Source organism: Pangasianodon hypophthalmus, chromosome 20 (genome assembly GCF_027358585.1).
Source record: "Pangasianodon hypophthalmus isolate fPanHyp1 chromosome 20, fPanHyp1.pri, whole genome shotgun sequence".
Taxonomy (NCBI): domain Eukaryota; kingdom Metazoa; phylum Chordata; class Actinopteri; order Siluriformes; family Pangasiidae; genus Pangasianodon; species Pangasianodon hypophthalmus.
In genome coordinates, this window is record NC_069729.1 from 15,261,017 (window position 1) to 15,277,558 (window position 16,542).

The window sequence follows — 16,542 nt, forward strand, 5'->3', positions numbered from 1 at the left end:
GACACCATGAGAAGAGGGTGAAATGCTGCCAAGATGATCATTACGGTGATGCCCGAGGTTGGCATGGACAGGGCAGTGCTGTCCTGGCCTTGGCACTGAGGTCTGGCACTCCTGCAGGGCCTGTTGGCACTGATGTGGGAGAGTTGGCAGGGAGTTGTGCTTCTCACCTTCTCCTCCTACTGCACTTGTTTTTTATCCACCTTTTTCCCTTGTAGAGAGTGAATTAGAAGTGAATGGTTTGATAGTGAATTCGAACCATGATCATAATTTAAATAATTTCTGAATGTAGTTAACTAGTTTCCACATCCCATTCTGCATAATATATGGAGGAAAAAGTAATGCAAAAAGGAAGAAATGACAAAAGCCTCTATAGACTCCAAGAAAAGAAAACAATCTGTGTAACATTTCAGAGATGTTCCTGCATTATCATATCTAAACACACAGGACAGCAGAGGTCAGACCCAGTGATGGACATAAATACTCGTCTAATTGAGTAGCCATCTAATCGCTTAGTAAAATACCACTTTAAAATTCGCAATTTGATTTCAGGTACAATATATTTATATATATATATATATATATATATATATATATATAACTTTTCCTCAAATCGAACATGTGGCAGTATATGAAATAAAAATAACAGTACTAATAAACAAATAAATACATACATACATACATATGTACATGCAAACATACATACAATCACAAGCACATATTCCTCACCATAGATTAGTTAATTACACCGTAAGTTCACACTTCCAAAACCTCTTCAATGTCACCATTTTTAACCAATTCCAAAAACACCTCCCACATGATTTCAGGTACAACGTTAATTAGAGATGACACAATACCACTTTTTTTTCCCAATACTGATACTGAAGCCTTGAATATCAGCCTGTATTGATACCAATCCAATATTTTTTTCTTTAAAAACTATCGAGCTTTAAAATGATTTTTTAACTGAAGCACTTAAAAAAATACAGGAAAAAACACATAGCAGAGTTTTGTAGGTGACTACATGTACAATAATAAAAATCATGGGTGTACAATAATCATGGGTGTAGTCAGCATGGAGCCGATGCAGGTTGGCTAAATTATAATGGATAAAAATATCATTTTTATTTAAAATTTAAAATAATCATTCAACCATTCAACCAGGGTAGCCACAATGAAACAAAAAAAAATCTTTTTAACAAGTGAGCCCTGGTCAAGGAGGCAGCACAATATTTACCACAGACAACTTTCAGACACAACGAATATATATGGGACATAACAACAACAACAACAGCAACAACAAAACACTTATAACAGCACTTTACAACAACACTAAAAACAAGACCAAGCATATAGATAGAGTTGTAGGATGGTTACCACTTGCATGGATCACTTATGTTTTTTACTTCACTTATGATTGACCTGCTGTCAATCCAACATCAGGAAAGGTGGTTAGGTTGTTGGGAGTCTATTTCAGTGTTGCATATTTATTTCAAGTACATCATATCTTTCATTTTTCAACAGTAGACTTTTAGTTTTCATGTCCATAGGGACCAGTAACCAGCTGCACCATTTGAATGCAAGTTTGATCGTAGTAAGCCTATAACATGAAATTAATTTGCTATTACACTTGAGATTCCAAAGTAGTAGAAAAGTTTAGTGCAAATTCACAGCAAAGTCTGGTGACAAGGAATTACCATTTCATTTGAGTGACATGAAAACTAAACATCTACTGTTGAAAAAATGAAAGATATGATGTACTTGAAATAAATATGCAACACTGAAATAGACTACCAACAACCTAACTACCTTTCCTGATGTTGGATTGAAGGCAGGTCAATCATAAGTGAAGTAAAAAACATAAGTGATCCATTCATGTGTTTGGTGCGAACAACATCTGATCAATTCATCTGCTGAATGAATAAATACAAGTTAAAAGTGATATTGTAAAGTTGTGGCAAAAGCAGCCATTACATGTTCATATTGAAGAATATAAAGCAGCACTGAGAATAAAGTGGACTGCACTATAACACTCTTGGCGAACCAACTGCTCAAACTCTTTTTGGAAGTGTGCTAGTGTAATGTGTTGTGTTGGCGTGCTAGAGTTTCAGTTCGTGGGAGGATGAGGAACTCCTTGCCAGTACTAAAAACACAAACCAAAGCACGCAGAGCTGTAAAAACCTCCACATTTACCTGCCTTCAGGCAACACTGAACCGAAAAGTGCTACAAAAGTAGATCTTTGGATAGCAGATTGTAGCAATTGTATATCTTGATTGTTTCAAAAAACTAATTAAAGTACATTAATTAAAAACAATTTTAATTAGGGGGCAAAGCACTGAAGGTGCGTAGGCACCCTATTGTTATTCTATGTTTTCTTCTTCTTCTTCTTTTTCCAAAACCTAAAGCCAGGCATCTCTGGATTCCCTGGATAGAGACGAGTTCAGTGCACCCTATGATGTCAATTCCTGCCTAATTAGATTTTCCACTATCTTGGATTTTGTCAGAAACAGCTTTTTCGCTACTCCTCCTACAAATTTTGTCCAATCACCACCAAATTTGGCAGACATCATCTTCAGAGTAAGCCTCACAAAAATTATTAAGAATTATTAAGAATTTTGAATAGTCCAAAGGGCTTAAAGGGCTTGCCTGTAATTTGCCAACGAATCTGATGGTGAAACCGCCAAACAGGAAATGAGGCTGTATCTCAGCAATGACGGTGCACTTACACATAATTTAATAGGCATCTTCAGGACCATGACCTGAGGCTATGCAACAAATTTTGTGAGAGTGCCACCTACTGTTCAAAAGTTACAATAACATGCCAAAAATGCTTACATCTAAAAATGCTTACATCTTTGCTAATCCTCCTCCAAATTTTGTCCAATCTCCACCAAAATGTGGCGCAATCATCTTGACACCTGTCTAAACAATGCTGCAGGAATGCCACCCTGCTGCCCATTTGTTCATTTAGACCTTTCCTTCTACAGTCAGAGAGTTATTGCTCTGCTTTCCTGTGATTGCTTAGGCAACAATTGTCTGTGAAAATGTGGCTCATTGAGTCTGGGTGCTTGGCCCCCGAAAATGCTGCTTTAATTTTATTTTATTATTCTTCATTCTTAATACCTGGATTTATTTATTTATTTACTTATTTATTTGTTTGTTTGTTTGTTTGTTTGTTTGTATTAATTATCAGTAATTGTGAGTCTGGAAAATTAAATAAATTAAAAAATATATATTTCTTCCATGCAAGGCGAAGATTTAAACTCTCAGGGAACAATTGAACCTACATAACAATTGAACAATTGAAAATACATAATTATTATTGGAATTTAAGTCCTGCAGTTAATAATAATCTAAGCAACTCTTGCCAAAAGCCTTTTATCTTTGCATAGCTCTACAGTCAGTGCATTAATCTTTTATTTTTCCTCAATATATTTTAATGACTCATCTGCAGTTTAAGACTGAAATGCTGTAGTGGCAAAGGAGTTATATATTATCCAATTGTAAGGGAAAAAAATCAAACAATTTGTAAAAAATAAAAAGTGACACAATAATTGAGTAATATTGACTAGACATGACCAAAAAAAATAAATAAAAAAAAAAAATTTTCTCTCAAATATTACAATTGCAGAAAAGTTCAAAATTATGTAGGTTATGCTTTCTAACTTCACTGTTAGTCACACTTCAGGATTAATGGGTCCCTCAAGGCGTGCATTTTGCATCGCTAATGATAAAATAACCAAGAACAGAAGGAAGATGTTTGTTTTCAGAGTGTTTCTAAATCAGGAGGTCCCCTGCTGGAGTTGAGGATGAGGCCTCTCTAGCTGTCAGGCTTTCGTGATGTCTGCACCTTGCTGTTGTTTTAATCTGTGCCAAAGTTACACAATCGGAACACAATCAGATAACACAGAGTCAGGTTTAATGTTGCGTTGAGTTGCATGTCTCTATCGGCGGGTTCACAGAGGGGGGTCTGCGCTGATTTATTCAGAGCACACACAAAGCCTCAAGAGGGAAAACATATGCTTGGTAGTAGAACTTCATAATTCACTCACAATCCTGCAGCAAAAGTGTGTGTGTGCGTGTGTGTTTGTGTGTGTGTTTGAATGTGTATTAGGGCTGTGCTGCAATATGACATAAATATCACGATTCTTGACTTTTCCTCCCACCTCTCAAAAACAGGTGGGTGGATTGGTGACTCTAAATCGCCCCTAGGTGTGAATGAGCATGTGAATGTGTGTGTATGTGTGTGTGCATGGTACGCTGCAATGGACTGGCATCTCTCATCATTTCCATGGTAGGTATATATTTTGTACTTTAGTAAGGAGGGAATACAGTGATGCAACATAAACAGATGAGCCATAACATTAAAACCACTGACAGGTAAAGTGAATAACATTGATTATCTTGTTACAATGGCACCTGTCAAGGGGTGGGATATATTCGGCAGCAAGTGTACTGTCAGTTCTTGAAGTTGATGTGTTGGAAGCAGTTAAAATGGGCAAGGGTACGGGTCTGAGCGAGTTTGCAAAGGTCAAATTGTGATGGCTAGACGACTGGGTCAGAGCATCTCCAAAATGGCAGGTCTTGTGGGGTGTTCCCAGTATGCAGTGGTTATTACCTACCAAAAGTGGTCCAAGGAAGGACAACGAGTGAACCAGCAACAGGGTCATGGGCACCTAAGGCTCAATGATGCACAAAGGGAATGAAGGCTAGCCTGTCTGGTCCAATCCCACAGAAGAGCTACTGTAGCACAGATTGCTGAAAAAGTTGGTGCTGGCTATGATAGAAAGATGTCAGAACACACAGTGCATCGTAGCTTACTGCGTATGGGGTTGTGTAGCCACAGACTGGTGAGAGTGCCCATGCTGACCCCTGTCCACAGCCAAAAGCGCCTACAATGGGCATGTGAGCATCATGGACCAATGGAAGGAGGTGGTCTGGTCTGATGAATCACGTTTTCTTTTACATCATGTGGAAGGCCGGGTGCATGTGTGTCTCTTACCTGCGGAAGAGAATGCACTATGTGAAGAAGGTAAGCCAGCGGAGGCAGTGTGATGCTCTGGGCAATGTTCTGCTAGGAAACCTTGGGTCCTTCATGTGGATGTTACTTTGACACATAACACCTACCTAAAGATTGCTGTAGACCAAGTACGCCCCTTCATGGCAACGGTATTCCCTAATGGCAATGGCCTCTTTCAGCAGGATAATGTGCCATGCCACATTGCACAAATTGTTCAGGAATGGTTTAAGGAGCATGACAAAGAGTTCAAGGTGTTGACTTGGTCTTCAAATTCTCCAGATTTCAATCCTATCAAGTATCTGTGGGATGTGCTGGACAAACAAGCCCGATCCAACAAGCTCCACCTCACAACTTAATTTAATTTAATTTATAGGATTTGAAGGATCTGCTGCTAACATCTTGGTGATCCATCCATACCACAGCACACATTCGGAGTTCTTATGGAGTCCATGCCTCAACAGGTCAGAGCTCTTTTGGCGGCTCAAGGGGGAGCTACACAAAATTTGTGCGTGTGTGTGTCTGTGAGTTGACCAGAAAGCTCATTTCTGGATACAGTTACATTACCCTTTGTTAAACAGGAGTCTTTTTCTTCTCCCTTGAGGGGAGCCTATAATGTCTTCACTGCTGCATGAGGCGTACCGCGGGGGAGAGAGAAAATACTGCTGTGAGCCGGTAACAAACCATCCACAGCCCAATACCAATCCAGCATGGTTGGAAACCTCTGCTCTAGGATAGCAAACATTGCAAAGTCACAATGGGCAAATTGGCAGTGAGAAATCTTTCACAGCTATAAACTCTCAGCTGCATTATTTAGCCAAGTTACTAAGCCACAGTTCAGTTTCTTTCAGATTCAGCATGGGGTATGCCTTATTTTGAATGCTGAAATCAGGCGTGCCCTTCGACACACTCCCTCTCTGACTTCCTGTTTTAAAAGGAAATACATAAACATACTTAATCAAATTATAGCTTTCAAGTCAAGAGTGCATTACAAAACTAATTGATGCCTCCTTGGTTTTTCTGTCCTACCTACTTCAGGCTGTACCCAATTGAATTTCCAATATCCAATGGAAATTGATCCATCAAGATTAAGATTAATCAATTCATCAAGTCCATCGAGATTAAGGAAGTACCGGTTCTTTAAATGTGATCAGAGGAATCGAGGAATGAGGAGAGATGAGGTTTTAAGATCAAGGATACACAGGTGCTTCCTACAAGAATTCTTTTTTTTTTTCATTCTGGCATGTGATGTAAGCCTATGGTATAAATGCTTCATCTCTACCAAAAAAAAAATGGGTACAAATGAAATCCTTGGATGAAAGTCAAATGATATGCCTTGCTTTAAAACAAGAGAAGTCAGACGATGAGTCAGCATTAACATTTAAGCAAGTGGCACTTCTGTGAGCAAGGACATCTCATTTGTTTGTTCTTGATTCTTCCTGTCCTCATTCCCTTTTCCTTGGAGAGAGGAGCTAAGAAGAGAGGAAGGGAAACAAGGAAAGGAAATGAGGAGGTGCAATTTAGGAAATGAGAAGCACTGCATGTCATGGGCACTTTCACTGCGGTCCTGTTGGAAAGATGCTTCAAATGGAGACCACCCACGGCAGCTATTTGTAGAATTGTTCCAAACTGAAGTGATGAAAAGTATTTGACATTCAAGTGTTCCCTTCAGAGTTCTCACTGTGAAGGATAGAGACTTTGGAGTGAGTAGGGCTTAGTCATGATCACTTCAATATGGACCTTAAATGCAGCAAATATAATTAGAGCGGAGGCGGTGATCACTGCGTGTTTTGTTAAATAAATAGCATGAGTCTGAAAAAATACATAAATTGAAACATGTTATCTTTAACGCTGATTAAATCACCTACTGTGATATTGTTTACTTTAATATGAGAACACTCATCATTACGGAAAATACTTGGATAATAAAGTGATTCTGACCCTGAAACACATTTATAAACAAATTGTTACTAATTAATGTCACAATCATTTCCAAGGTACTTTGCTAAAGTATTTACCACAGTGTTTTTTGTTTGTTTGTTTTTTTTGGTCACCTAGCTCTAGCGCGTGTGTTTTTGTGTATTAATTAAACATGAATGTGAGTCTGCAAGTATCAGCATTGGGAGTTTGTGCATTTCTGTGTGATAGAGCTGTCAGAAAAAAATTCACAGTTCAAGGACTCGCGTTCTACTTTCAGCCTCCTAATGTACGTCTAGTGCAACACATGTTTTGCAAACCTTTCTGCCATAAGACCTTCATCTCTTCATGTAGGAAAAATTTTCTAGAAGAGCAACTCTGACAATAGTTCCAGCTGCAAGGTTTATATTAATGCCCTTATTCTAAAACATTATTGTTTCTATAGGAACAATGTACACAGGAACTTTCAAGGTGGATGAAACTCATAAAAAAATACTCATAAACTTTTTCCCCAGTTGGATCACCTGCCTATTCCTGTTTGTCAACCTTTTATCATACAACAGCTACCAACTAAGCCAACTACCTCATGCTTTTGAACTGCTGCTCATGCAGCCACACAGGCAGCATAACACACTTGGAGGAAAATGCTATCTGCCCTCTTCTGCATACATGAGCTCACAGATGCCCACGATTGGCTAGTGTCACTGTGATTGACAGGGGAGAGATAGTATGCCATCCCTTCCATCCAGAGGCCACGGCTAATTTTTTTCCCTTGGCTTCTGGCTTACAGATGGCTGTGGCATCACCAGGATTTTATTTATGATTTATAGAAGGAGTCTCCAGTGTCAGCACTTTGTAACAGTCAGAGGTAACTGTAAGAGCCGTTCCTTTAAGTTTTCAGCACAGATGCCTTTGCATGTTCTTGGTATCATGCCAACCTGAGAGATTTTTGTTTTGGTTTATGTGATTGTTTTTTTCCTTATTCATTTTTTTAAGAAAAGAGAGGCTGGTGAGGGAGCAACTGTTTATAGCTGCTATAATATAAGTAATAACGGGAACTAACATCTCTAGTTTTGCAGAAGTTTCAAAACTTTAAGCATAACTACAAACACATAAAAAGTACAATGTGTCATTGTTTCATAAAATTAAAGATATAATCGACCTTGACACTTCAGGGTCATTGATTATTTTCCAGTAACAGCAAATCCCATCATATTATTTAAATTCCTTGCAATATTCAGCAATGGTACTATATTTACTTGCTGCTACTAACAGATTTCTGAAACCCGGTGTGTGTGTGTGTTTCTTCCCCATATGTCACTGTGTTTTATTCAGTATGGTTTGGTGTTATTGCCTCAGGTTTTCCCCCACATCCACTTGAGACACAGCTGACAACGCAATGCTGTTCTCCTGCTAGGCTCTAAACACAGCAGACACACATATCACTTAGGATTTTTTTCACAATATGGTTTCAAGAAATGCGTATCTGCTTTCACATCTTTCTCTTCCTCTCTTTCTTTCTCCCTCCCTCCTTTTCTCCCTAACAGCATCTGTCCAGCAGACACAGTGTCCAGCAAACCACATCACAGGTACACAAATCTCCTCCTTCCTGCGTGAATAAAGTCGCCACCTTTCACAACAGTTTTTCTTCACACTGAACAGTCTGACCATTTTATAGGTCGTTGTTGACTTCCGGCTAAAACCTGACACTAAACCTGGTTTTACAGCTTGTTAGCAGTTTGTTAAGGTTCATCTCAAGGTCAGGACATGATAGTCATGTTTATGCACATTGATCAATTTTATATTAACATTTATTCTTGCACAGGTGCCATCATTCTTCACTCATAGAAAATATAACACATATACAAGCTGGTGATTGAGTCAGTAGCATGTGTTAGTCATTAAGGCAAGACACAATCAATCTTCGCCAGTGGATTGCTTTTATTTTAGTATTTATTTATTTATACATATGATACTCCATCTTATTAAATATACACATATTTGCATACTTTATAAATCAAAAGTTTAGTCTTTGCATAATGTTACACATATTGTTTAGCATTTAACATAGCATCACAAACACATCATGCGCAGTTATAAAAATTGTTTTTATGCCAGTTTTCAGTATAAAGTCTATCAATCCAACAATTATTAACATTGAGAAATTCCTGGGTAATAAGCTTTTAAATAAGGACAGAAATGTACCTGTAAATTTGTGGAAAAATTAGTTTAAAAATAAATGTCATTTGCGAAAAAGTGTGATAGTGTGGTTTATAAGGGTTATAAAAGAAATTGACATACATCTTAATGACACATACACTGACATAGCAGGAAATAAGCTTGTGGGTGGATCTTAAGCCTTCATTATGGTTGCTAAGTTTCAGATAATGCAGTGGTCAGAAGTGGACAAAAAACAGTGAAATAAACATATTGCTGAGTTTTGACATGTATTACTATAGTTTCAGAGTGTTATAGATGCAATTTATCCAAATATCTGATTGAAATGACCAAAATCTGCATTTCTGTCTGTAGTGTCTTGCCTTAAGTGATGACAGTGAATGTTAGAAATGTAGATATGTTTCTATTTATTGAATTGAATATGCAGTGTTTTGGCAAAGTGCCAATTTAATTTACATATTTAATAATTTACAAAATAATTGTCTAATAATGATATTATGCTGTGTAAAATACCAAAGCAGACCACTGGATTTTTAAAAAGTCTTTAAAAAAATGTATGAGATTGCTTTCTCTGCAAACGACCAAAATCAGGAACATTACAGGACAGTCTCAGAAGGACAAACACTATCCAAAAATGCTGCCTACATAAGCATCCTACGCCTGAAAGAAACACAAGGGAGGAATACAGATTCAGTCCCCTTGACAATATTTTGAGTGTTGTATATCACAATATCCTCTATAACAAATTATAGAAACAAACAGAATGATGAAGAAACTAGAATGAATTTTCTCATAATATATGGATCAATTGTGAGATGTGTCAGTTTATATCAGAAAGCTGTATATTTTATAGAAAATGATTCATATGCAATTGCATTATATATTCCACTCTCCTTTGCTGTGTCATTTATGGGAATAAATGCACATTAACTGAGAAATGCTATACTATATATCTAATATATAGTGTGCATATAAAGGAGAAAGTACTAACGTGCAAATTTGGAATCCAGAAAAAATGATCCACAGTTGCAACTCTAAAATGAAATGCTAAATTGAAAACATGTTATATTTTAAATTCATTACATTAAAAAATAAGATTAATATAGTTTTCAAACTATTTACAAATAAAAATGATAAAAGTTGCATAGGTATTTTTACCCCCAGTGCTGTGAAACCACTAATTTAGCTCTGCTGCAACCAGTTTCCATCAGAGGTCACAATCAGTTGAATGGAGTCAACCTGTATTCAATTAAAGTGGCACATAATCTCAGTATAAATACAGTTGTATACACCTGTAGCAAACTACACCCGAGTTTGTTAGAGAAAACATCTAAAGAAATAGCATCATGAAGAAAGTAAAGAAATAAATTCTGGGGAAAAAGTTCTGGAAGAATATCAGCCAAGGTTTGAAGAATAATGCGCAACCTTGACTAAAAGTCAGGAGACCTGGTAAGGAGGACATTAGTCCAAGAAGCAGCCAAGCTTTTGTTAAAAAAACAAAACAAAAAAAACGTCTCCAGGTTACGTATGTAACCATGGTTCCCCGAGGGAACGAGACGCTGCGTCACGAAACGCTATGGGAACGCCCCCGCGTGACCGCGCTCTGAATCACGTGTCTAATCCGTCCAATGGATGGGCGAGACGTCACGGGCGGGGTGACGTAGCGACCCGGAAGCATAAAAGCCCGAGCGGCGAGCCCCGCGTTAGCTTACTGGAAAATGAAGCAAGCGCCGCAGGGACGCCGGAAGTGTGGCACCGAGACGCAGCGTCTCGTTCCCTCGGGGAACCATGGTTACATACGTAACCTGGAGACGTTCCCCTTCAGGAACTCGAGCTGCGTCACGAAACGCTATGGGAACGAGTATACCCACGCCGCCAGACTTACAAGTCCCTGCCTTCAGGAGGAGGCAAGCCTAAGGCACAAGGACAGAGGAGCTGGGAGTGGCCCGGGTATCTAGGTCATAAAACCTAGCAAAGGTCAGGGGCGTGGACCATCCCGCCGCGTTGCAAATGTCCTGTAAGGACACACCTGCCAGAAAGGCCTTAGAGGCCGCCACCGCTCGGGTAGAGTGAGCCTTGACCCCCAGGGGACTGGGGAGACCAGAGGACTCGAAAGCCAGAGAAATGGATTCTACAATCCACCGGCTGAGGGTCTGCTTAGAAGCAGGAAAACCCCTCTTAGGGGGACCAAAGCAAACAAGCAACTGGTCCGCCTTTCTCCACAGGGCAGTTCTGTGGACGTACGCGTCCAGTGCTCGCACTGGACACGTACAATTGAGCTTCCGATGGTCGGGCTCCCTAAAGGGAGGAGGACAGAAAGCCTGCAGCATGACCGGCCGAGATCGAGCTGGAGGTCTGATCCTCAGCGCACCGCGGAGGAAACGTGTCACCCAGGGGTGCCTGCCCACTGACTGGCCATCGAGAGGGGCGTGGCAGGCCGCAATAGCCGCCACGTACACCTTCAGGGTGGAGTGGGTCAGTCCCGCGGAGAGGCGGGCCTGCAAGAACTCCAGCACTGTACCAACTGGGCAGTGAACAGGGTCAAGCCGGCGGTCTCCGCACCAGGAAGTGAAAAGTTTCCACTTCAGGGCGTACAGTTTCCTCGTAGAGGGAGCTCTGGACTGGAGGATGGTCTCCACAACCTCGGTTGAGAGACCGGAAGCGCGGAGTTGTGCCCCCTCAGAGGCCACACCCACAGCTTCCACAGCTCCGGGCGGGGGTGAAGATGGCCCCCCGCCTGTGAGAGGAGATCCCTCCTGATCGGAATCTCCCATGGGGAGCCGTCTAGGAGGGAAATCAGGTCCGAGAACCATACTCGGCCCGGCCAGAACGGGGCTACTAACAGTAGACGAATTCCGTCCCGGCGCACTCTCTCCAGAACTCCCGGGAGCAGAGCGACCGGAGGAAAGGCGTACAGACGCAGCCTCGGCCACGGCTGTACCATGGCATCCAGTCCAAGAGGAGCTGGATGAATCAGAGAGAACCAAAGGGGACAGTGCGACGTCTCCTGCGTCGCAAACAGATCCACCTGGGCTCTGCCGAACATACGCCATATGAGCTCCACCACCTCGGGGTGGAGTCTCCATTCCCCGGGCACCGGCCCCTGCCTCGACAGGGCGTCTGCTCCCACGTTGAGATGACCAGGGATGTAGGCCGCTCTCAATGAGAGGAGGTTCCCTTGGGACCACACAAGGATCTGGAGCGCCAGCCTGTAAAGGGGGCGCGAACGCAGACCTCCCTGGCGGTTGATGTAAGAGACCACCGTCGTGTTGTCGGTGCGCACCAACACGTGGCGGCCTCTTAGGTCTGGGAGAAAGTGTTTCAGAGCTAGAAACACGGCCAGCATCTCCAGGCGGTTGATGTGCCAAGTGAGATGGCGGCCGCTCCACAGACCACGGGCAGGACGGCCACTCATGACCGCTCCCCATCCGGTGAGGGACGCATCCGTCGCTAGCACTACGCGGCGACCAGGAGTTCCCAGGACCGGGCCCTGAGACAAGAACCCAGGTTCTCTCCACACAGCTAAGGCACGGCGGCATCGTCGCGTGACCTTGATCATGCGGAGCGGGTTTCCTCTGTTTCGGAAAAACCCCCTGGTCTTGAGCCACCACTGTAGGGGTCTCATGTGCAGCAGGCCAAACGGTATCACGTTGGACGCAGCTGCCAATAGGCCCAGCAGTCTCTGAAACTGCTTTACAGTGAGTGACCGGCCTACTTTCACTCTCGCGACCGCTGTGAGGACCGACTCGATCCGAGCAGGAGACAAACGTGCCTGCATCGTGGTCGAATCCCACACGACGCCTAGATAAGCGGTTCTCTGAGCTGGAGAAAGCACGCTTTTCTCGGCGTTTAGTCTTAACCCCAGTTCCTTCATATGGGCGAGAACGGCATCTCGATGCCGAGCCGCCATCTGCTCTGAATGAGCTAAAATCAACCAGTCGTCGATATAGTTCAGTATGCGGATGCCCTGTAGTCGCATAGGAGCCAGGGCAGCATCCACGCACTTCGTGAAGGTGCGGGGTGAGAGTGCTAGGCCGAAGGGAAGAACCCGATACTGGTAAGCTTCGCCCCCGAAAGCGAACCTCAGGAACTTCCTGTGCGGGGGAAGGATGGAGATGTGGAAATACGCATCTTTTAGGTCGATCGTGACGAACCAGTCCTCGGACCTGATCTGAGACACGACCTGAGTGACCGTAAGCATCCTGAACTTCAGTCGAGCGACTGAGAGGTTCAATTGCCGCAAGTCCAAAATGGGACGCAGCCCTCCCCCCTTCTTGGGAACAATGAAGTACCGGCTGTAGAACCCTGACTCCCTGTCGTGAGGAGGGACCACCTTGATGGCCTCCTTCCTCAGGAGAGTACGTACTTCCTGCTCCAATACCAGAGCCTGCTCGGGACCCACCACAGTGGGAAGAACCCCAGAAAAATGAGGTGGAGGCGAGCCGAACTGAATTCGGTAGCCTCTTTCTACAGTACGCAGGACCCAATGAGACACATTCGGCAGAAGTTTCCACGCTGCCAGAAAGCTCACTAAGGGAATCAGTCTCTCGAGACTGACCTCTGGTGTAATAGAAGCGGTTAGCTGGGTGCCCTGAGGCGGCGAACCGACATGGGGGAAATGAGCTAACCGCTGCGAAGGCCTCAGGAGAGGCCGCGAGCCTCCCAGACCCGCTACGTTGCCGGGCGAGAACTGGGAGAGGCGCTCGCTGGAGACCGCTGCGCCCTGAAGCACCATAGGTGGCAGGGTTGGCAGATCGACCTCCTGAGGGCACTGGGGGGACCCGGGCACCGTAAGATGAGGTGTACGCCGCGTCGCCCCAGAGGGGCCCGCCCTCGGAAGCCCTGGGCCAAAACCATCAGGGCTTCTTAGCCGCGGCCCTTCTGGACATGAGGACGGTCCTCAGATCCGCCTTAGTGCCTGAAGGGCCGGGCCCAGAGCGTCGTCGCGACTCCTGCTCCCGCCTCGGGGGAGCACGGGAGGCGACGCTCTGCTTTTGGGCCTCCCTGTAGGAGGGGGCCGTACACGGAGGGGGCTGCCCCCGCCCGGCAGCCCCACGAGCTAGAGAGCGACGGGGGAGGAACCGCTGGAACGCCGCCGCCTGAGCACGGGCCTGCTGGTATCTCTCGACGACGGAGTCTACCGCGTCGCCAAACAGGCCCGAGGGAGTAAGCGGGGCGTCCATGAGCACAACCCTGTCCTTCTCTTTCATATCGGACAGGGTCAGCCAGAGATGCCTCTCCGCTGCCACCAGGACTGCCATAGACCGACCGATAGCACGGGCGGTCTCCTTGGTGGCGCGGAGGGACAGATCAGCGGCCCGCCTGAGCTCAGCTACCTGCTCAGACGTACTCTCCCCCTGCTCATCCAGCTCTGTAAGCAGGTCAGCCTGGTACGCCTGTAACACCGCCATGGTGTGCAGACACGCACCGGCCTGACCTGCTGCCGTGTACGCCTTGCCTACCAGCGCTGAGGTGGTCCGCAGCGGCTTGGTAGGCAACGCCGGAGCCTTCAGGGACGATGCAGCAGCAGGGGACAGATAGCTGGCTAGCGTCTGTTCAACCCTGGGCATCGCCCTGTAGCCGGAGTAGTCCAGCCCCGCCACATTAGCGTAATGGGAAGACGTGGGACTGAACAACCGGGCCGAAAATGGCCTATTCCAGGACCTCGACACCTCAGTGTGGAGGTCCGGAAAAAAGGGCAGGCTCCGGGGCGGAGGTGGCGGCCTACTGCGCAAAAAACGCTCCTCCAGTCTAGAGCCCTGAGGCTCAGGCCGTGACTCAGCGGGCCAGTCAATGCTAAGCTTAGCGACTGCCCGTGCAACCACCTCGAGCAGCTCCCCGTATTGAGGAGACTGCGGCTCAGGGTCGACGCTCTCCACATCGACCTCCTCGGAGGACGATAGGTGGAGCGCCGAGTCCGCTCCCCGGGGGGAAGAAACCGCAGAGCGTGCTTCCGAGCCCAGGGAGGGGACAGAGGACCTGGAGGGTGAGGAAGGAGAAAGGGACGGGCCCGTCTCCATTCCCTCCGCCAGGTCCATCTGCGAGCCCCACGAGCGCAACCGCCGCTCTGCCTCGGCAGAAGCGGGGCCGGCACCGCGAGGCACGCTAGTGAGGGCTCCCTCCTCAAAGAGAGCCCAGCGGGAGCGGAGAGTGCGCAGCGGTAAACGCTCGCAATGTGCGCAGCCGGCTCCCTCGAGAGCCGACTGAACATGCTCCGCTCCCAAACAGGCAACGCACAGACTGTGTGTATCCCCGCCCGTAATAAATCGCGGACAGGGAGGAACACACGGCCTGAAGCGCTGCCCGCTCTCGCCCTTAGTCTTAACCTTGGCTTTAGGCATGCCAACGATAAAACACCAAAAGACAAAAATAGACAGAAAATAAACACAGAGCGCTTGCTGAAAACAGGAAGCTAACGCGGGGCTCGCCGCTCGGGCTTTTATGCTTCCGGGTCGCTACGTCACCCCGCCCGTGACGTCTCGCCCATCCATTGGACGGATTAGACACGTGATTCAGAGCGCGGTCACGCGGGGGCGTTCCCATAGCGTTTCGTGACGCAGCTCGAGTTCCTGAAGGGGAACTTGAATGTAACTTTATGCTTTTGTCTTTTTTTTAAAGGGGGACAGCATGCGGCAGCGTCATGGTGATACGTGTCGGGTTCCCGTCCCTCACCACCTGTTTGTCAATCTCAAGAGCTTTACCTACAACACCATAGGAGAAGACACAGACATTTTCTTTTCCCTCTATGACCTTCGGGAAGGCAAACACATAAGGTGAGGAGCATTGTGAGAAGTCATTATCCCAAGATGTTCAATCCTTATGCATTTATTGGTTAGGGGAGTCAACTTATTTATGTTATTCAGTATGATGCAAGGAATCCAAGACATTTAGTTTAGTTTCTGCACACTACTCCATGACCCCATTTCCTGTCCTTAGGGCATATTAGTGTAAGTAAGTAAGTTTTATAGTGCTTTATAAAGCACATTGAAAACAACAATAGTTGCCCAGAGTGCTGTACATAAATAAGAATAAAATTGAGACTAAAAATAAAGAGAGGGCACAATATATAAAGAATAATGCTAAGGGATGAGATAGTAATAAATATTAGTAATCATAATGATAGATAGATAGATAGATAGATAGATAGATAGATAGGAGAAGTAATAGTGCAGAATTATTCCAAATAGAAAATTACCTGTTAAGAATTGCTACAAAAATAGGGGGAAAAACCCTTGTGTGCTGCTGGTGCCCTTCTGGATGGTAATTCCCTGTGCTACATTCTGCTTGTATCTACTCCTCAGAACTAAGGAGGGTCTAGCAAGCACAACACCTAGAAACCTTGATGTGCTTGCAAATGTATGCATAAAATGCTCTTTGATAGTGCCAGAGTATTCTGCAGTATGTTAGTGTTACTGTCAGTTATGGCTAGTCA

General features: G+C 44.7%; 1 protein-coding gene across 8 annotated transcripts in view; it reads left to right on the plus strand.

Annotated features, from left to right (window-relative positions):
- The window catches only part of dock3 (dedicator of cytokinesis 3), a 234,638-nt gene that overhangs the window by 140,558 nt on the left and 77,538 nt on the right, over positions 1-16,542 (plus strand). For all 8 annotated transcript variants that reach the window (XM_034314016.2, XM_034314015.2, XM_034314022.2 and 5 more), the window contains 2 exons: positions 8,480-8,521; positions 15,729-15,883. In XM_034314016.2, the coding sequence (XP_034169907.1) occupies positions 8,480-8,521; positions 15,729-15,883 (197 nt within the window). The remainder of the gene's footprint in view (positions 1-8,479; positions 8,522-15,728; positions 15,884-16,542) is intronic.